The sequence below is a fragment of the Vicia villosa genome, linkage group LG3 (assembly GCF_029867415.1).
Source record: "Vicia villosa cultivar HV-30 ecotype Madison, WI linkage group LG3, Vvil1.0, whole genome shotgun sequence".
NCBI classification, from domain to species: domain Eukaryota; kingdom Viridiplantae; phylum Streptophyta; class Magnoliopsida; order Fabales; family Fabaceae; genus Vicia; species Vicia villosa.
Genome location: NC_081182.1, coordinates 16,945,159 through 16,967,201, shown reverse-complemented (window position 1 = coordinate 16,967,201; position 22,043 = coordinate 16,945,159). Strand labels below are relative to the sequence as shown.

The window sequence follows — 22,043 nt, the reverse complement described above, 5'->3', positions numbered from 1 at the left end:
GTCAAACTCTTGACCAGAGGTGAGCGTGAGTTTGAAGAAATTGGTATGTGGTGTATAATGCTGAAGTTGCTCTACTTCCTCTGAGTTGGATGCAGCTCCGTGACAAGGCAAAGGAGATGATTGCTCTCCACGATGAAATAATGAAGAACTTTATGGTTAAAGACTTGCCTCCATTGACAGGTGTAATGGGAAGGCAATTTGAGGCCTGGGTTGGACATTATGACTTCAATGCTAGTGATGTTGTTGAGAGTGATGAATCTGGTGCTGGTGGAGCTGGTGGTAATTCTGGTGGAGCGTCGGTTGTTGCTGGTAAAAAGAAGAGAAAGAGGGTCCAAGAAGAAGAAGAAGATGAAATGGCCGAACTCAAAGAGAAAATGGAAAAAAATACTCTTGAGTATGTTTTGAATTCGGTCCTTTATCTCAAAGGTGTGACGGACTCACACACAACAATGCTGAAGGAAATCATGGGTGCAGTGTGCAAGGGAAAAGGTAAAAAGTGAAATGAGAATGATATTTTTATCCTTATTTATAATATGTTTTTTTATTAGTGTTGAAGGTTAAGTTCTTGTAGCCTTAATGGCATTAATGGCATTAATATAGTAGTTCTGGTAGCCTTAGTGACACTTGTTCTTGTTTCTATAGCCCTTAGTGGCACTTGTTCTTGTTCTTGTAGCCCTTAGTGGCATTTCTAGTAGCCACTTTGTAGTGGCACTTATATAATGAACTAGTAACAAACCCGTGCATTCGCACGGGTTCTGGTACGGGACACGCATTTGTTTCAGATATAAATTTTTTTAACAGAAAAAAATGTATATTAAAAGTAATTAACATTTTGATAAGTAAACTCATGTTCCCGTTAATATTCAATATTTTGATAATATCTTCATGTTCTCGTTAATATTCAATATTTTAATCAGTAACTTCAGGTTCCCGTTAATATTCAATATTTTAATAAGTATCTTCATGTTCTCGTTAATATTCAATATTAAAATCAGTAACTTCAGGTTCCCGTTAATATTCAATATTGTGATCAGTAACTTCATGTTCCCGTTAATATTCAATATTTGAATCAGCAACCTTCAGGTTCCCGTTAATATTCAATATTGTGTGATGAGTAACTTCATGTTCCCGTTAATATTCACTATTTTGATCAGTAACTTCATGTTCCCGCAAATATTCAATATTTTAATCAGTAACTTCAAGTTCCTGTTAAAATTCAATATTGTGATCAGTAACTTCATGTTCCCGTTAATATTCAATACAAATAATAAGTAACTTCATGTTCCCGTTAATATGCAATATTTTTTATCAGTAACTTCATTTTCCCGTTAATATTCACTATTTTGATCAGTAATTTCATGTTTCTATTAATATTCAATATTTTAATCAATAACTTCAGGTTCCTGTTAAAATTCAATATTATGATCAGTAACTTCATATTTCATCTAATATTCAATACAAATAATCAATAACGTTAGCTTCTCGTTAATATGGAATATTGTGATCAGTAACTTTAGGTTCCCGTTAATATGCAATAGTGTTTCAGTAACTTCATATTTCCGTTAATGTTCACTATTTTGATCAGTAACTTCATGTTCCTGTTAATATTCACTATTTTGATCAGTAACTCCATGTTCTGTTTAATATTCAATATTTTAATCAGTAACATCAGGTTCCCGTTAAAAATCAATATTATGATCAGTAACTTCATGTTCCCGTTAATATTCAATACAAATAATCAGTAACTTCATGTTCCCGCTAATATGCAATATTGTGATTAGTAACTTCATGTTCCCGTTAATATTTGGATAGATCAATAATATTTTTTTTTACCTATATGAAAATATTTGGATAAAAAATAAAATTTTAAATATTGATATTTTAGTCATTTAAAGAGTAAATTTATGGATTTATATTTTAAATATTGGTATTTTAGTCATTTAAAGAGTAAACTTGTTCCCATTATTATTTTATATTTTGATCAGTAGCTTTATGTTCCCTTTATAATTGTTTTAATTTGGTGTTTTAAAATATGATAAATTATAATTTGGTCATATATAATCAAAAACATTAGGTTCAATATTGGGTCATTAGTCACATTTTTTCCGTTTCATATAATTTATATGATTTGAAAAAACAAAATTTATTAAAATTTTATTAACTTACTACAAATATCTAAACTTGTTATAATTTTTATAATTAATAATAAAACTTCAAGCAAAATAAAATAGATGGAACAAATATTGAATCAATAGTGTTAGTGTGTGGGTCTATCGTTATATTTTATAACATTGGTTTTTAATTTCCAATAGCAACCATAAAATATTTTTTTAAATAATTTTTTTGTTTGTTTTGATAAATTGATCTAAAATTTCCTTTTATAATTCAACTAAAATATTTCTTTTAGTTTAAAAAATATTTATTAAATTTTTGAATTTATATTATTTATATAAATTTAAAAAAATATTTAAAATAAATACAAATAAGAAGTTTACAAAAGTTCTATTTCCTTTTTTATTGAAAACGAAAATTTTGCTTAGAGAAGGGAGGAAGTAGCATTTATTTCCTCAAACTTGATGTGAGTATGAAGTGAAAAGAATTTTCTTTTAAAAATATGTTCTAATTTCAAAATAAATAAAAGATGAAATATATTATAGATATTATAAACTAATAATCTTATTTTAACATAATAAAATATAGATTGTAATTTATGGTTGGGATGTAGTTGGTTTGTTGGAAAACCAAATTTATAATCGGTAGCAAAGAGTTGCGTATGAGGGAAGAAGGAAGAAAAAGTAGAAAAAGATTAGAAGAAGTGATAGGAGAAAGAAGTGTGTAAAGAAGAAAAAAAAGTTGTGTTGATGTGAAAGAAAAAGTTAGTGTAGAAGTTCATGAAATAGTTTTGAATAAAAAATAGTATTACTTGAAAGAACTAAAAAGTAGTTTTTGGTGGTATAGAAGAAAAACATAAGTAAATAACTTGGGAGATGATTAAGCTATCCATGTGGCAAGTTTATGAGCAAGTAGGGTATTTTGGTCTTTTCCATAACATATAATTTTCTTATATGATATATTACAGGAAATGGAAAACTTCATGTGGACAGATCTCCAAATTGAGGCTCTGGCAAGAGGTGTCAAACTCTTGACCAGAGGTGAGCGTGAGTTTGAAGAAAATTGGTATGTGGTGTATAATGCTGAAGTTGCTCTACTTCCTCTGAGTTGGATGCAGCTCCGTGACAAGGCAAAGGAGATGATTGCTCTCCACTATGAAAGAATGAAGAACTTTATGGTTAAAGACTTGCCTCCATTGACAGGTGTAATGGGAAGGCAATTTGAGGCCTGGGTTGGACATTATGACTTCAATGCTAGTGATGTTGTTGAGAGTGATGAATCTGGTGCTGGTGGAGCTGGTGGTAATTCTGGTGGAGCGTCGGTTGTTGCTGCTAAAAAGAAGAGAAAGAGGGTCCAAGAAGAAGAAGAAGATGAAATGGCCGAACTCAAAGAGAAAATGGAAAAAAATACTCTTGAGTATGTTTTGAATTCGGTCCTTTATCTCAAAGGTGTGACGGACTCACACACAACAATGCTGAAGGAAATCATGGGTGCAGTGTGCAAGGGAAAAGGTAAAAAAGTGAAATGAGAATGATATTTTTATCCTTATTTATAATATGTTTTTTTATTAGTGTTGAAGGTTAAGTTCTTGTAGCCTTAATGGCATTAATGGCATTAATATAGTAGTTCTGGTAGCCTTAGTGACACTTGTTCTTGTTTCTGTAGCCCTTAGTGGCACTTGTTCTTGTTCTTGTAGCCCTTAGTGGCATTTCTAGTAGCCACTTTGTAGTGGCACTTGACATATAATGAACTAGTAACAAACCCGTGCATTCGCACGGGTTCTGGTACGGGACGCGCATTTGTTTCAGATATAAATTTTTTTAATAGAAAAAAATGTATATTAAAAGTAATTAACATTTTGATAAGTAAACTCATGTTCCCGTTAATATTCAATATTTTGATAATATCTTCATGTTCTCGTTAATATTCAATATTTTAATCAGTAACTTCAGGTTCCCGTTAATATTCAATATTTTGATAAGTATCTTCATGTTCTCGTTAATATTCAATATTAAAATCAGTAACTTCAGGTTCCCGTTAATATTCAATATTGTGATCAGTAACTTCATGTTCCCGTTAATATTCAATATTTGAATCAGCAACCTTCAGGTTCCCGTTAATATTCAATATTGTGTGATGAGTAACTTCATGTTCCCGTTAATATTCACTATTTTGATCAGTAACTTCATGTTCCCGCAAATATTCAATATTTTAATCAGTAACTTCAAGTTCCTGTTAAAATTCAATATTGTGATCAGTAACTTCATGTTCCCGTTAATATTCAATACAAATAATAAGTAACTTCATGTTCCCGTTAATATGCAATATTGTGATCAGTAACTTCATTTTCCCGTTAATATTCACTATTTTGATCAGTAATTTCATGTTTCTATTAATATTCCATATTTTAATCAATAACTTCAGGTTCCTGTTAAAATTCAATATTATGATCAGTAACTTCATATTTCATCTAATATTCAATACAAATAATCAATAACGTTAGCTTCTCGTTAATATGGAATATTGTGATCAGTAACTTTAGGTTCCCGTTAATATGCAATAGTGTTTCAGTAACTTCATATTTCCGTTAATGATCACTATTTTGATCAGTAACTTCATGTTCCTGTTAATATTCACTATTTTGATCAGTAACTCCATGTTCTGTTTAATATTCAATATTTTAACCAGTAACATCAGGTTCCCGTTAAAAATCAATATTATAATCAGTAACTTCATGTTCCCGTTAATATTCAATACAAATAATCAGTAACTTCATGTTCACGCTAATATGCAATATTGTGATTAGTAACTTCATGTTCCCGTTAATATTTGGATAGATCAATAATATTTTTTTTTACCTATATGAAAATATTTGGATAAAAAATAAAATTTTAAATATTGATATTTTAGTCATTTAAAGAGTAAATTTATGGATTTATATTTTAAATATTGGTATTTTAGTCATTTAAAGAGTAAACTTGTTCCCATTATTATTTTATATTTTGATCAGTAGCTTTATGTTCCCTTTATAATTGTTTTAATTTAGTGTTTTAAAATATGATAAATTATAATTTGGTCATATATAATCAAAAACATTAGATTCAATATTGGGTCATTAGTCACATTTTTTCCGTTTCATATAATTTATATGATTTGAAAAAACAAAATTTATTAAAATTTTATTAACTTACTACAAATATCTAAACTTGTTATAATTTTTATAATTAATAATAAAACTTCAAGCAAAATAAAATAGAAGGAACAAATATTGAATCAATAGTGTTAGTGTGTGGGTCTATCGTTATATTTTATAACATTGGTTTTTAATTTACAATAGCAACCATAAAATATTTTTTTAAATAATTTTTTTGTTTGTTTTGATAAATTGATCTAAAATTTCCTTTTATAATTCAACTAAAATATTTCTTTTAGTTTAAAAAATATTTATTTTGAATTTATATTATTTATATAAATTCAAAAAAATATTTAAAATAAATACAAATAAGAAGTTTACAAAAGTTCTATTTCTTTTTTTATTGAAAACGAAAATTTTGCTTAGAGAAGGGAGGAAGTAGCATTTATTTCCTCAAACTTGATGTGAGTATGAAGTGAAAAGAATTTTCTTTTAAAAATATGTTCTAATTTCAAAATAAATAAAAGATGAAATATATTATAGATATTATAAACTAATAATCTTATTTTAACATAATAAAATATAGATTGTAATTTATGGTTGGGATGCAGTTGGTTTGTTGGAAAACCAAATTTATAATCGGTAGCAAAGAGTTGTGTATGAGGGAAGAAGGAAGAAAAAGTAGAAAAAGATTAGAAGAAGTGATAGGAGAAAGAAGTGTGTAAAGAAAAAAAAAAGTTGTGTTGATGTGAAAGAAAAAGTTAGTGTAGAAGTTCATGAAATAGTTTTGAATAAAAAATAGTATTACATGAAAGAACTAAAAAGTAGTTTTTGGTGGTATAGAAGAAAAACATAAGTAAATAACTTAGGAGATGATTAAGCTATCCATGTGGCAAGTTTATGAGCAAGTAGGGTATTTTGGTCTTTTCCATAACATATAATTTTCTTATATGATAGATATTTAGGCCTTTTTAAGTATTGAAATACACACGTTTGCTTTTTTTTTTACTGCCATGAGACGAAATACCTTGATTGAATTCAAATTAATTATTTTAAATAAAAATAAAAATTGCCAGTTAAAATTGAAAACATGAGCAATGTTCATTTATATTTGTTAAAATATAATCATAATAACTATATCAATAAGACACTTAAAGCTGAATTTAGTAGGTTAAAAATAATATATTGTACTTATATTTTAAAATAGTATTTATTTTAGAACAAATATAAAATTTAAATAAGACAAATGAAAAAAATATTAATTTGCTTAAAACCTCTGTTAAAAATATAAATAGATAAGTCTATAGACACTTAAAGCTGAGACTTTTTGAAACTAATAAATATTGTTTTTCAATATTTTAAAAGTGAATTTAGTAGGGAAAAAATAAGTATTAATAATTTTATAAAGCAATTATTTTTTATTTATCCATCGAATATTCTCAGTATTCAAATGTAAAGATGGATTCATCGGAGTCAAAATTACTAAAATATATTTTAATATTGACTCATTCTCATAACTAAAAATTCCCAAAAATGAGACTAAGTTAGAAGAGACAGAGTTACCCTCCCTCTCATTCAAGTGAGGTCTTGTGTATTTATTTAAAAGAACATGTACAACTAAAAACATACTATGGACCTAAAGCAAATGCTTTAATTGACTTATTTGTAAATGACCATCTCTGTAGCCAGGTCTTCATCATAGTAGGAAATTAAGTGATACTCAATCCCTAAATAAAGAGTTGTTATGTGTATGTTAGGGTATAGAAAGAAATAAATTAAGCACGGATTCATGCATGAATCATAGAAAAAGAAGCGCGTTTACAAGGACAGTTGTTTGATCATTTTGCTTCAACTATGGACTCTTTCCTCCACTGGACTAGATTCTTTGGGTTCTCAAAACAAGAAGAATGCATATAACGAACCCGACAAATTACTCTAGCAAAATAAAAGAGGGATAAATGGCGAGGTGAGAAGGTCTTAAATTTAACAAAATCCAGATCAAATTAACAGAATCTAACCAAACTCTGCCAGTTCAAAGTCGTATGGTATTACTAACTCAGATCCCTGTTATTATTTTCTAAGCAAAACAATAGCCATAAAAATGCTCTCATACGCTACATACAAGTTACAACACAAAGACAGGTCTTTTCAACCTAAATTTTAGAACTTCTTGCTAGTTCTCTCTCCAACCTAGTCTATTACAAGATTCTGTACTCCGTGGAAGGGTCTCGCGCGGCTGAGCTAGAGAAGAGTTAGTAGTCTACTTCTTCTTAGATTTGCTTGACGTAGACCGAGTATATGCAGTTCCCTTAATACCAAAATGCAGGTTAAGGTTAACAAAAGCGTTATCGACAAATCAGTGATGCAACGGTTACATTAATAATTAGATATACAAAATTTTGGGCAAAAGTACAAACAAAAGGGAAAAGGGAGGAAACAGATATCGAAAATCAGAAACAGGAACACCACATACAAATTTAGAATAGAAATAAGTGTCACAGACAATAAAGCATTAGCACACACCTCAAGCCATTCATCCATTGAAGCATCTGTAGTCTTAGTCCCAACTTCAACTTTGGAAGATCTTTTTGGTTTCTGAGCAAATATTTACATGCAAACAATAAGGAGAATGCAAATAATACTCACGGAGTAAATGGAATTGTTTTTTGAAATATAGAAACCACTGGATTACCTTAAAGCTCTGTTGTACTTGACCATTAATCCATAGCCCAAGTAGGACAAGAAGTGCAGCTCCAAGAGTAAAAAGAAAAGCAGATTCCATGCTGAATAAAATACCAGGCTCAACAACTTCAATAGTGCCATTATAGAAGGTGTTTTGGAATGGATGTTGGTCTATCTCATATACAATGGTGCCCACAAGATCAAACGGTCCAGGCTGCACAGAAAAAATAAGTGGTCAGGCAAGATATATATAGAAGAGGTTTTTGAATGTTACTCATTGATAAACTCAAAGCATTAACCTTGCAAAAAAGTAAATAATACCATCAAGAACTTGCTGACAGAAAATATATATGGGAAAGTAGCCTGAGCTGATGATGGCACAGAGCCGTTGTTGAAAACCTGAAATTATACACACAGACCACAGTTATTTATTACTCTTCTCTAAAAAAATCATAACAGTAAAATAGTATGACGGAATCCTAATCGACTTATTCGCCATTAAGTAGCAAAACCACATAGAGACAACATATTAACCATAGTAAGTTTGAGAGTTATTGGTTTATTGCAATTGCATCACACTTCCAATTAGACTTGGAGATCTATGTAGCCAAATGGTTGGGCATCATCAAATCTAACAGAGCCACAGGCTACAATATACTATGGAATAGAGACGCTGAATGAATAAGGGAAGAAAATAAGGCCAAAAGAATCATCCAATAGTATTTGTTGTGATACAAATGTGAGTTAGATGTTCCACGTTGATTGGAAAAGTAGAGGTTGGACACTGTATAACTGAGAGGACCCGTATACCTAATGCTTTAAGGTTTTTGGTGAATATGTGGTGTTTCTCTCACTGTGTGATTGCTCGACCCAATGTGGATGCGTGACCTATCAGAATTACTTCTTTTTTACTTAAAAAACAAAACCTCGTGCTCTAAAACACAAACTTTAATGAAAAATATTGTGCATGCTTTTGTATAAATGTAAATGTGCTTGGATGGAAGATTTTAGAGGGCTAAGTTTGTATTTGGTATATATTTGATATTTTAAACAAATTAAAAGAATAACATGATAAATGATCATATACAACATTTCAATTATACTTAATTCATTTTTAGAAACATTTTATAGTTTTCTTAGTTTAGAAGAGAAAATAAGTTTTCTCTCCCATCCAAACATACCCTAAAGCAACAATTATCTTCGAGATTTTCAAAACCCAAATATAGCCAATACTTTAATCCACTAAGCAAATGTAACATACATAATAACAATTACCATAAATTATTTCTGAGCTTAACCAACATACATATATCAAATTTATATTGATTTTAAATTGATTATTAAAGGTAACAAACATAAATGAAAGCCGATAAGGATGCTTCCATGAAAGTAATATAGTTGAGAACTGAAATGATTACACAACATATATGAACAGATTTAATTTGGACATTCTGGAATCAATTTCTACCTGAACAGTAAGGTTTTGAACAAGAAGATGATGATCAGATGGAAGGTAAACGCTGGCCTTAATTGCAACAACGTTCAAACTCGACTGCCCTGTTTTCAACCCATAAAACAAAGTTAAGCAGCAAATACATTATTCTCTTTCTTTATTGTTTTGATGGGCTCCCACACTAGCAATAAACTGTATAACTGAATAGCAAACACTAAGGAATGTTGAGTTTGAGAGGTTTGTCAAGACACAAATGAAAAAATGCTTAATAGTTGAATAATAGTGACGAGCATAATCAGTTACCATCATTTTTCAGACCGACAAGCAGCTCTGCCTCTTCACCACCTTTTACCACTACATCAAACAAACAACAACAAAAAAAATTAACAAGTGATTTTGCGGAGATAATTCATTATAAACCAAACCTCATCTTAACACAGAAAGATCTTTACATCTTGCAATATTCTTAGGGAAGACACAGACGGTATCAATCCCCGGGGCAGAAGGGAAGCCTCCATCCGCAAAGTCTTGAGCATCATCGGTTTCATCACCAACAATTCCAATGTCACTCACTTCACCAGCATTCTCAGCAGCTTCATCTGACTGACACCTAACAACTAGCAAGAAGAAGAATCACATTTAATGACAGTCATTGGTCATTCACAGAATACACCCATATACATAAAACACCAAAACAAGTATGGAAATGGAATTGTTTCCATACTAGTTTAGTTTCTATTTTTAGCATTAAAATTGTACTTAATCTGTGCACTGTTTCATTGATTTTCATCAGTTAAAGATACCATAGTTTACAATAAAATCAATAATAAAAAAAAATTACAATCGATCAGTTCACGGTAATAATAACTCACAATCCCAAACAAAGTCAAACAAAAAATAAAACAAACAAAATTGAATATGTAACACAAATAGAAGCAGATAATAGTGATTAAACTAAAAAGAAAACAAATTATGCATAATCTAAGAAAATAAGCATGAGATTATAAGATTGAAAAATTGAGAAAGGGGAAAGGAGATCTAGACCTTGGAGGAGTGGGGAAGTGATGAGGAAGAGAAGGAAGGAGAGAATCCAGAAGTTGTTGATGAGCGCCATGTGGATGGTTCCAGGGTTGTGGTGTGCGTTGTTTTAGGGTTGTTGTAATGGAAATGGAAAAGGGATATAGTAGAAACCAGAAAAACAGAGAAAGAAGAAGAAACGTGTGACTCGGAATTTTGTAATAATCGTTGTCGTTTCCTTTACCGTGTACAGAACAATGCCGTCGTTTTGATCAATGAAATTACAACTATTTGAACTTACTTGACTTTACTATCAATTTGTTACTGTTTGCAGTAGTTTCCTACTTTCATAATAGACATTGATTTTAGGTGAATTCTAGTATTTTGAGACAATTAATAAAGGAGTGATAGTTTAAGGAAACCGTTTATTCATTAAATCTAGTTCTTCAACATTAAATTTAATTGGACTAGTAATTTCCATTTTATTATTTTCTTTTTCTTCCAATAATTACTTTAACATATGCGTTTTATCATTTATCTTTATATTTTAACTTCTAAAATTTTAGATACTAACTATGGAAAAACATTGGATATTTTAACTTCTTAAACGAGAGCTAAATATGGAATTGGATATTTTTAGATACTAACTTTGGAAAAACATTGTGTCAAAAAAAAAAAAAAACTTAAGAAAAACATAAACATAAATAGATTAAAACGATAAAAAGATATAATTAGGTAACATGATTTTTCATTCTCAATCGAACATCCATTCTCTCTTTAGATTGTGTATCTATGCTAATAAACTTGACACACCATTCTCAATCGAACATTCACTCTCTCTTTAGAGTATGTCTATGTGCTAATAAATATGACACATCACAGGAAGTGGCTCTATAAACTTGACACGCAAATGAAATGCCTACTGTTTTGGATAGTTTTTCTTGGTGTATCGGTGACGGAAATTCTATTAGTCTTTGGTTTGACAGTTGGTGTGGTTCCCCACTTGGTCTTGATGTCGATGCCCCTCTAATAATAGAGGATCATAAAGTCAGCTAAATTCTTATTAATGGTATTTGGGATTTCTCTAAGTCGGTAACCCCTATCTCGTATTCTATTCAAGATAGGATAAAAAAATGTTACATTCCCATTGATTTTCGGCCAGATAAAATAATTTGGTGCTCCTCAATTACTGGTGATTTGTCTTTAAAGCTTGCTTATGATTTTAAACGGATTAAAGGTTTCCGTAATGAATGGTGGAGTTGGATTTGGGTGATTTCGATTCCTCCGTTCAAATCTTCTTTAGTGTGGCGTTTGATTCACAACAAGTTGCCAATAGATGAGCAATGGAAGAAAAGGTAGTTTTCTTTTCCATCTCGATGTTCTATTTGCAAAAAAGTTGAGGAATCTGATTCTCATCTGTTTTTCGAGTGCGATTATGCTTCTAAACTTTGGTCTTGGTTGTTGAATATGCTTAATCTCAATTTCGTGATTCAAAGTTGGTCGGATGTTTGACGATAATTTGTGATTTTTCGGAGTCCGAGCATCGCAAAAGTCTCTTTAAAGTGGCTTATCTATCTCCTTAACTCCATTTGGCTTGCTAGAAATTAGGTGAAGTTTAATGATTGTTTAATTCATGTTAATTCTTACATCTCCTATATTTTGGCTTCTGTTTCTACGGTTGAGATCAAGGTTGCATCTCCCCAGTTAGATATTCAAGATTTTGTTCTTATTAAAAGCTTTAAGGTGACTATTCATCCTCCAAAAGCTTCTAATATTATTGAGGTGATTTGGCAGCCCCCAAGTAATTTCATTAAATTGAATTGTGATGGAGCTTTTATTTCTACCTCAGGTTTGTCGGTTTGTGGTGGCATTGCTAGGAACAATGATGATTTTTTTTGAACGTTTGCTTCTTTGTTGGGTGTTGAAAATTCTCTCATTGCCGAACTCTCGGGTGTTATGGCATCGATTGAGTTAGCTTATGAGAAGAATTGGCACAATATTTGATTGGAAACTTATTCGACAACGGTGGTTAAAGTCTTCCAGCAACCTTTTAATTAGAAATAGATGGTTTAATGGTATAAAGTTAGTTTCTAATTGGAATTTCATAGTCTCTCACAATTATAGAGAAGAGAACAGTTGTGCAGACGCCCTTGCTAATCTAGGATTAACTCTTTTTGATACTACTTATTTTGACTCTATTCTTTTGTTTCTAAGGGCTGATTTTGTTAAGAATATGCTTGGTTTGCCACTCTTTATGTTTGGTTGATCTTTAGAGCGTTTTGGTATAGTCTCCTCAATCCTTTTTGTACTGTATTTTCTCTGCAATACAACCCTTTTTTAAAAAAAAAGTTAAATTGTATCATTCTATTATATTTTGATTAGGTTGAATTCGAATATAATATATATACATATATATATATATATATATATATATATATATATATATATATATATATATATATATATATATATATTCTACATTTAACATTGAGTGTAGCTTTAACATATACTAGTGCACTTTATTTTAAAATGATTACCATTATTTATTTATTTAATATTTAATTTATAAATATTAACAATTTATTTATATTAAAATATAAATATAAATAAATAATAATATTTTTTTACTTTTTAATATAAAAATTAACAATAATAAAAATAATTATTATATATATTCAACCAATATTATGCACATTATTTTCTAAAATATTATATTTCACTTTATATTTATGATGGTAGAAAATAAATTAATATTTACTAATATGAAATTAATAAATATATTAAGTCTTTTGATAATTTTATTATATTTATGGCTAAATTACAGTTTTAGTCTAATTTATAAAATTAGTCTTTCTATTTTAAATTTAAATAGTTTTTGTCACTCATTTTTTCATAAAAAGTTAATGAAATATCTGTTTTTTAACTTGCATTTCTATTATAAAATTCCACAATAGTTTTATAACCGATGATTTATTATGTTTGTCAAATAGAAATATTATTAATTTTAAATGGAAAAGCATGAGAGAGATGGAAATAGTATAAATTTATAATAGAGAAACCAATTTCATAAATTAAGTAAAATGAAAGATCAAAATTGTAATTAAATTTATATTTTGATAATAACTTTATAAAATAGGCTTGTTAAATTAATATTCGCATACACATTTGATTGCAAAAGCATGAATTCAAACCTATCATATTTGATATATTCACTTTTAATATGAGAAATTAAGATAATTAGACTAATAGTACTTAACAACAAAAAAGGTACTTCTTAAATTTGAATATCTAATATATTAATTATTTTTGATAAATATTACCAGAAAGAATACCTTTGCCTTTGGAACTTGCATGCACAAAGCAACAAATTGACACACAAAGAATATATGCCAAAACCAACCTAATATGAGAAGTAACGAAGCTCATCAACATGACTATAAAGCTGGCATGCTCATAAGAGAGTCTTAATACCATGAGGTAAAATGGAGCGGGTGCAGCGCAATAAAAGAGGGGATTCAGAATGGAAACAAATTTCGAGAGGTAAAAACATGACCTCTGTTTCTGCACCTCCATTCCAGTTGCTCATGATTTTTGGCATTGTGGTTAGTTTGTTGTGTCTTTCACAGTACAATCACTTCAAGGCTCAGCTCTATAACACAGCTACCAACTTTCAGTTTTTCATCTTCTTCTTACCCTTCTTGCTTATGTTCTTCATTGTTTCATCTTATTCTACTAGTGGAAGATTCAGCTTTCACTCGTTTGGAGCATGAGAAATGTCTCTCATAATAATTATTTATGTATATTATTAACTAGTTGATAGGATATATTTAATTTATTTTTAAATTTTAAATGCATCTGACTTGGTTCAGAAACATATATATAAATATTTTAACCTTCGGTTATATATAACTTGTATTCTTCTTTGTTCATTGTTAATTATCAAGTATATATAGGAGTATGTTTTAAGCTACAAAGTGAGGAGTAAGGTATTGAATATTGTCATAAAATATTTTTTGTTTTGGAGTTTTATTCACAACCAATTAAAATAAGTCACGTACACTCTATTTGTTAGAAATATCGGTGAGATCGAATGGATCCAGGCTGAATCGCGAACGGAATCACTTTCCTTAAAAGTATTTCAAGCACACTCTCGATTGTCTTAGAGTTGGAACGGCCTGAATACCCAGGATAATTCAGCCTTACTCGAGTCTGCACAAGACCGGTGAAGAAACTCGAATGCAAGGAAGCTGTCTGGAAAATATATTAGAGGATAATGATTTTTTGTGTGTAGATTCCGAAAATAACAAGCTTGTATTTATAGCCCATGCAAAAGTGTGTTTCATAAGTTGCAACTCTTCATGAAACAATATTATTTAAAATATATAATTGCAATGGTTCATAAAAATACAATGCACCACTTCATGGAATGTTATGTATTTCGAATTCAAGTTCAAAAATCAAACTTTAGGCAATAATTAAAACATATTCGCAGTATGCCGGCCGAAGGCCGGGCCGCCCGCCGGAGGCGGCCGGAGCGCCCGATCGCTCCGATGCGACGTGCCTAAGTGCTCAAGTGCCGTCTACAAGCCGCCACTAGCGCCTCTACGCCCACGCCCTCGGACCCGGTCCCGGAGCCGGAGCCGGTGTCGCCGGTGTTTTTGGTAGAGACAAGTGGCATAAGGCTTGGGACCACCACATATGACTATGTGGCACTTTATCCTCTTTGGCTCTTTTGGAATGTACATTGTTCCAAGTGATATATAAATGCTTTTAAAGTTTGCTCCACTTTCTATGTGGGACTATTTATGAAGCATTTATTGCCATTCTCACATTTGTCATTTTGGAACATAACTTGATGGAATTAATCCTCATAATTTCCAACAATCCCCCACTTGTTCTAATAATGACAAATCTAATAATTCCAGAAATATAATATAAAGAGTGTTAATACAGTTAGGTATCTTTCGATTTAAAACTTAACCTTAGTGAGGACAACACAAAGTTTAATCGGAATATTAGGTAGCAAAGCTTTTAAACCATGAATCCATATGATTAGACCGGTGTCGCCTTACACACACTCTTTAAGGGTTCTTCCTCTGCATAACTCGCTTAGCACTTATTTATGGCCATGTGCTATCCTGTTTCATGAATTTTCCATAAGAGAAACTCCAACTCTCACTTTGAGACGGCACCATCTCGAAATTCACATAGGTGAAGTTCATATTGTGTCCTTTTCCACAAGACACGTACCCTTGGTATTGAACTTCATTAAGAGTTTTTTTTTTTAAAGTAAACTCAACCCTCGTTTCAAAGTCAACATTATCACGAAATGTTTGACAATTATCCAAATCAACGACTTGTTGTTACCCATTGAAAATCTTGAAGTTAATGTTCTATTAACATAAGATTGGGTTGCCACCGTTGTCGGAACTCTTACTCAAGGAGTTTCAACCCCATGCCTCTCGAGGTTGTTTTTACTAAGTCTCTGGCCAGTGGCTTAGTAAACGGATCAGCCAAATTATAGCTTGTTCGTATATATGTGAGTGAAATGATTCCATCCTTAATCAACTTTCTCACGAACGAATGCCTAAGTCCTATATGCCTAGACTTTCCATTATACACTTCGCTGAATGCTGTTGCTAGAGTGGCCTGGCTATCGCAGTGTATCATAACTTTTGAAACATTGTCTTTAGCCAGTGGAACTTCCAAAAGAAGATCCCTCAACCATTCTGCTTCTTGACCAGCGGAAGCGAGAGCCACAAACTCTGATTCCATGGTCGAAAGAGTGATGCATGTTTGTTTCTTGCTCCTCCAAGAAATTGCTCCTCCAGCTAGTGTAAATATCCAACCAGTTGTAGATTTATGATCTCCAACATTTGATATCCAACTCGCATCAGTATATCCTTCTAATATGGCAGGAAACTTACCATAATGAAGCCTAGATTTTTGGTCTTCAGTAAGTAGCCAAAAATTCTCGTGATTGCCTTCCAATGTTCATTGCTTGGATTGCTAGTAAATCTACTCATTTTACTAACTGCAAAAGATATGTCAGGTCTGGTACATTGCATTAAGTACATAAGACATCCGATTGCACTTGCATATTCTAGTTGAGCCACTGCTCTTCCATCATTCTTTTCAAGCTTGATTACATGATCAAATGGAGTGGTTACTTCCTTGAATTGTAGGTGTTTGAACTTATCAAGCATTTTCTCAATATAATGTGTTTGATTAAGTTCATAACCCCCACTATTTCGCTTGACTTTTATTCCTAAAATTGTGTCAACAAGTCCAAGATCTTTCATCTTGAAAGTGGAAGTTAGAAATTTCTTTGTTTCTAAAATCCCATTCATTTTGTTGCTAATTATTAGCATGTCATCAACATAGAGACACAAAAATATTACAGTGTCTTTGTACACTTTTGTATATAGGCACTTGTCGCAAGAATTAGGAATAAATCCATTTGACAATATTGTAGAGTCAAATTTTTGATGCCATTGTTTTGGTGCTTGTTTTAATCCATATAAGGATTTGACTAGTTTGCACACCTTTAGTTCATTTCCAGGAAGTACATAGCCTTCTGGTTGTTCCATATAGATTTCCTCATCGAGATCTCCGTTTAGGAACGCTGTTTTAACATCCATTTGATGAACTATAAGATCATTCAAAGAGGCTAAGGCAAACAACAATCGAATTGTGGTTGTCCTTGCTACTGGTGCATAGGTATCAAAGTAATCTATACCTTCCTTTTGTATGAATCCCTTTGCCACTAATCTTGCTTTATAAGTGTTTAAGGTACCATCACTATGATATTTCCTTTTAAACACCCATTTGCATCCAATGGGCCTTGATCCCTTTGGTAAGTCGACAAGTTCCCAAGTGTGGTTGGACATAATTGAATCCATTTCATCTTTGATAGCATCCTTCCAAAAAGAGGAGTCCCTGGAAGTTATTGCTTCCTTATAAGTTTTAGGATCATCCCCTACTTGAAGTATGACCGGAATACTTTGAACGAATTTTGTACTATTGCCTTCGACCAGATAAAACGAAATGGATTGAGAATCAATTTCGTCTGGTCCTAAGTTCTTTGTTTTCCGGACTCTTTTGCTTATCCTTGGTTCGGGTTGTGATTCAATGATCTGAGGAGTGCCTTCAGGTTGTATTTCTACAATCCGAGAGGAATCTTCTTCACAAGATTCTTTATTTGTGGCCGACTCCGATTCTTTATCCTTAGTGATAAGATTTTCAAAGAATTCTACATCCCGGGATTCAACAATAATATTAGACTCTAAATTTAAAAGTCTATATGCTTTACTATTTTGTGCATATCCAACGAAAGCACATCTTATCCCTCGAGGACCCAACTTGGTTCTCTTAGGATCCATATTTTTATAGTAAGCGACACACCCCCACACTTTGAAATAACCAATATTCGGTGTCATGTTTTTCCATACCTCATATGGAGAAATACCAGTTTTCTTTAAAGGAATTCTATTTATTATGTGACAAGCGGATAGTAACGCTTCGCCCCATAAATTGAAAGGTAATTCTGAATGCATTAACATAGCATTCATCATCTCTTGATATGTTCGGTTCTTTCTTTCGGCTATGCCATTTTGTTGCGGTGTTCTAGGCGCCGAACATTCATGTATTATGCCATGTTGTTCACAAAATGCATCAAATTCAGTAGAGAAGTATTCACCGCCCCTATCACTTCTAAGGACTTTTATACTTCTACTTAATTGATTTTCTACTTCTGCTTTATAAATATTAAAGGCATTAAAAGCTTCATCTTTATGCTTTAAGAGATATACATATGTGTATCTAGAAGCATCATCAATGAAAGTGATGAAATATCTGTTTCCCCCACGGGTTAACATGCCATTAAATTCGCACAAATCTGAATGTATAAGATCAAGTAGATTTGTCTTTCTTTCAACACTTTTGAAAGGCTTTTTAATCATCTTTGATTTAACGCATAATTCACATTTGTTAAAATCATTGATGTTACATGATATCATTCCAGATTTAATTAGTCTCTTCATTGAACTAATACCAGTATGTGCTAATCTATTATGCCATAAAGAAACAGAATCAAGCATATAAGTAGAATTAGAAATTTCATTAATCATATTGTTGGTAATACATAGTTTGATCATTCCCTCAGCGGAATATCCTTTTCCAACAAATACACCATTACGGGTCAATATAAGTTTGCCCGATTCATAAACAGATTTAATACCAGGTTTTCCCAATAAATCCCCACTAACAAGATTCCTATTCATGTCTGGGACATGAAGCACATTGACAAGAGTAATTTTCTTTCCGGAAGTGAAGTTAAGTTCAACCGATCCAGTTCCAACAACCTTAGATCGTACTTCATTTCCCATTTGTACCTCTTGTCCATCATTTGTCTCAGAATAGGTTTTGAATGCAGCCCTGTCATAGGAGACATGCACCGTGGCACATGTATCGTACCACCAGCCTTGAACTTTGCCCTGGATTGCCATAATCTCGCTCACAGTAGCGATTATGTCATCATTTGAATGAACAACATTGATCTCATTCTTTGATTTGTTGTGCTTGCAATCTCGAGCATAATGTCCAGGTTTTCCACAAACAAAGCATCCGGTCTTCGGACCTTTCTGACCCCCAGAATTCTTGAACTTGTTAAGTTCCTTTTTTGGTCCTAGATGACGCTTGTTGCTATCATGCTTCTTTCTTTCTTTGTTGGTCACAGCATTGGCTTTGGAAAGACCTGCAGATTCTGATTTTTCCCTTGCCTTCGATTCCTCCTCGATTCGAAGGTGTTTCTGGATTTTCTCCAAGGAAAAATCCTCGGAACTGTGCAGCAATTTCTTTCTATAGCCTTTCCACGAAAGTGGCAATTTTGCAATGATTGCACCAACTTGAAAGGTTTCTGGGATGTCTATTTTCACTGCTTTGATTTTGTTCACCAGGACTTGCAATTCGTGCACTTGGGGAAGAATTGGTTTGGCGTCTACAAATTTAAAATCAAAGTACTTAGAAATTAAAAACTTTTTCGTACCTTCTTCTTCGGCCTTGAATTTAAACTCGAGGGCTTTCCATATCTCAACCGCGGAGGGATTGTCCGTATAGAGGTCGTAGAGACGATCAGATAATGTATTTAGGATATGTCCACGACACAGCAATTCGTCCTCCTTACGTTTCTTACGTTCTTTTTTGACTTCGTCAGAATCATCATCTGTTGGTTCTGGAATTGGCGGCAAGTCAGGATCTAAGACATATTGAATCTTCAGGGCAGTCAGAAGGAATGTCATGTTGTCTTGCCATCTGGTGTAATTTGTTCCATCAAAGCGATCCAATTTGACAAGATCCTAGTTCATAACTTTGATGCTTGAAACTGCAGCGTCGGAAGCCATTGAAGAACTAATACTTTTAAGATTGTTAGAAATATCGGTGAGATCGAATGGATCCAGGCTGAATCGCGAACGGAATCACTTTCCTTAAAAGTATTTCAAGCACACTCTCGATTGTCTTAGAGTTGGAACGGCCTGAATACCCAGGATAATTCAGCCTTACTCGAGTCTGCACAAGACCGGTGAAGAAACTCGAATGCAAGGAAGCTGTCTGGAAAATATATTAGAGGATAATGATTTTTTGTGTGTAGATTCCGAAAATAACAAGCTTGTATTTATAGCCCATGCAAAAGTGTGTTTCATAAGTTGCAACTCTTCATGAAACAATATTATTTAAAATATATAATTGCAATGGTTCATAAAAATACAATGCACCACTTCATGGAATGTTATGTATTTCGAATTCAGGTTCAAAAATCAAACTCTAGGCAATAATTAAAACATATTCGCAGTATGCCGGCCGAAGGCCGGGCCGCCCGCCGGAGCGAATAGCCCGATCGCTCCGATGCGACGTGCCTAAGTGCTCAAGTGCCGTCTACAAGCCGCCACTAGCGCCTCTACGCCCACGCCCTCGGACCCGGTCCCGGAGCCGGTGGCGACACCGGCGAGGGTGTTTTTGGTAGAGACAAGTGGCATAAGGCTTGGGACCACCACATATGACTATGTGGCACTTTATCCTCTTTGGCTCTTTTGGAATGTACATTGTTCCAAGTGATATATAAATGCTTTTAAAGTTTGCTCCATTTTCTATGTGGGACTATTTATGAAGCATTTATTGCCATTCTCACATTTGTCATTTTGGAACATAACTTGATGGAATTAATCCTCATAATTTCCAACACTATTAACAATATCAAGCATATAATTTTTTAAAAAGTTATGATTAGTTGAGTTAAAAATTATGTAAAAAATATGTAAGGAAAACTGTATAGTATAGTCTTAGTGTGATATGTAACTTTATGTTTTTTATTTTAAAAGGTTTCTTGAATCTATAAACTTATTTAAGAACATTTGACATTAAGGTTTAAACACATTAATATCTCATCAAATAGGTGGAATTGTATAAAATCCTAAAACTAATAATAAATAATAAAGTAAGTTAGTATCTATTGCAAACTGGTCCAACCACATGATTAAATTAGAACATTATTTATTATTTTATCCTTAGAGGTACTAGTTCACTGCGTTAAAAAAAATTTGAATTTTATTTTTTCGAACGCATTCAAATTTATCAACCCTCACTGCTTTTTTGAGACAACTACCCCATTTTGTCTAAAAATATTACCGAAGATGCATCTTCATAGCTATATTAGGGTCAATCCGAATGTTTATCTACGTAATACCCTTTATTTTAAAATTCTATGAGTGTTACATAGATGCATCTCTGAAGTACACTTTGTATGCTCAAATCACAAATAAGTAATAACAAATGCAGAAAGTTGAAGAAAAGCAAAAACTAACATCAAAATACATAAGATTACATAAATTGAATTGACATTACATTTGTCAGGATGTTGCAAACATCCTTAGAATATATTTGATCCATCTAGCAATCTTTGCATCAACTTCAACCGTCCATTTGTTTCGTAAAATTAAAATATACTCCACATAACCCTTAAAACACCATTCGTCTTCAACTCAAAATTATTGAACTGAATCTTCCATTCATTGTCAATCGAGGGTGAACGTTACTCGAACTTCACAACTTTTTGATTGTGTAAGTATTGGAGGACATTCTCCAATATTGATTTCAAATCTACAAAAGAGGTGTACTCTGTGACCTTAAATTTACGAAAGAGCTTCGTTTCGTTGAAGTAGACAAATACGACATGCCAATGTATGTTCATTATGGTGTAGTGTATTTTTGTGAACAACATTAGATGAAAGACCGTATTTATACAAGCTTTAATTTATTTTAAACCTTAGAAACCCTATCTTGTTTCAGAGAATATTTTAGATATGCATTTTCGGACTCACCCTATTTTTTTTCAATATAAGAGTGTTTACATAGATGCAAATAATTAGTTGGATACTATAAGAATAATTAAATGCAAACACATAACAACTTGGACCTTTCAGCCTAGTGGCCAGGCGCTGCACATTGATGTGGAAGGGATTGGGTTCAACTCCCACCTCCAACATATTTTTAACATGTTTTCTTATATTAACCAAAAATAAAAATAATATAAAATACATGTGGCATTAAAATTAACAAATAAATTAAATAAAAAGCCACCTGGGCATCCAC

The 22,043-nt window shown here is 32.1% G+C and overlaps 1 protein-coding gene across 1 annotated transcript; it reads right to left on the bottom strand.

Annotated features, from left to right (window-relative positions):
- Positions 1 to 7,227: 7,227 nt before the first annotated feature.
- On the bottom strand, positions 7,228 to 10,650 carry LOC131660464 (translocon-associated protein subunit alpha-like). Its single transcript, XM_058929705.1, has 8 exons — positions 10,425 to 10,650; positions 9,833 to 9,997; positions 9,684 to 9,734; positions 9,396 to 9,484; positions 8,249 to 8,326; positions 7,938 to 8,141; positions 7,769 to 7,840; positions 7,228 to 7,553 (listed from the first exon to the last, which is right to left on the bottom strand). The coding sequence occupies exons 1-8, from the start codon at positions 10,492 to 10,494 to the stop codon at positions 7,506 to 7,508; spliced, it is 777 nt and encodes a 258-aa protein (XP_058785688.1). The 5' UTR covers positions 10,495 to 10,650; the 3' UTR covers positions 7,228 to 7,505.
- Between the last annotated feature and the right edge of the window lie 11,393 nt (positions 10,651 to 22,043).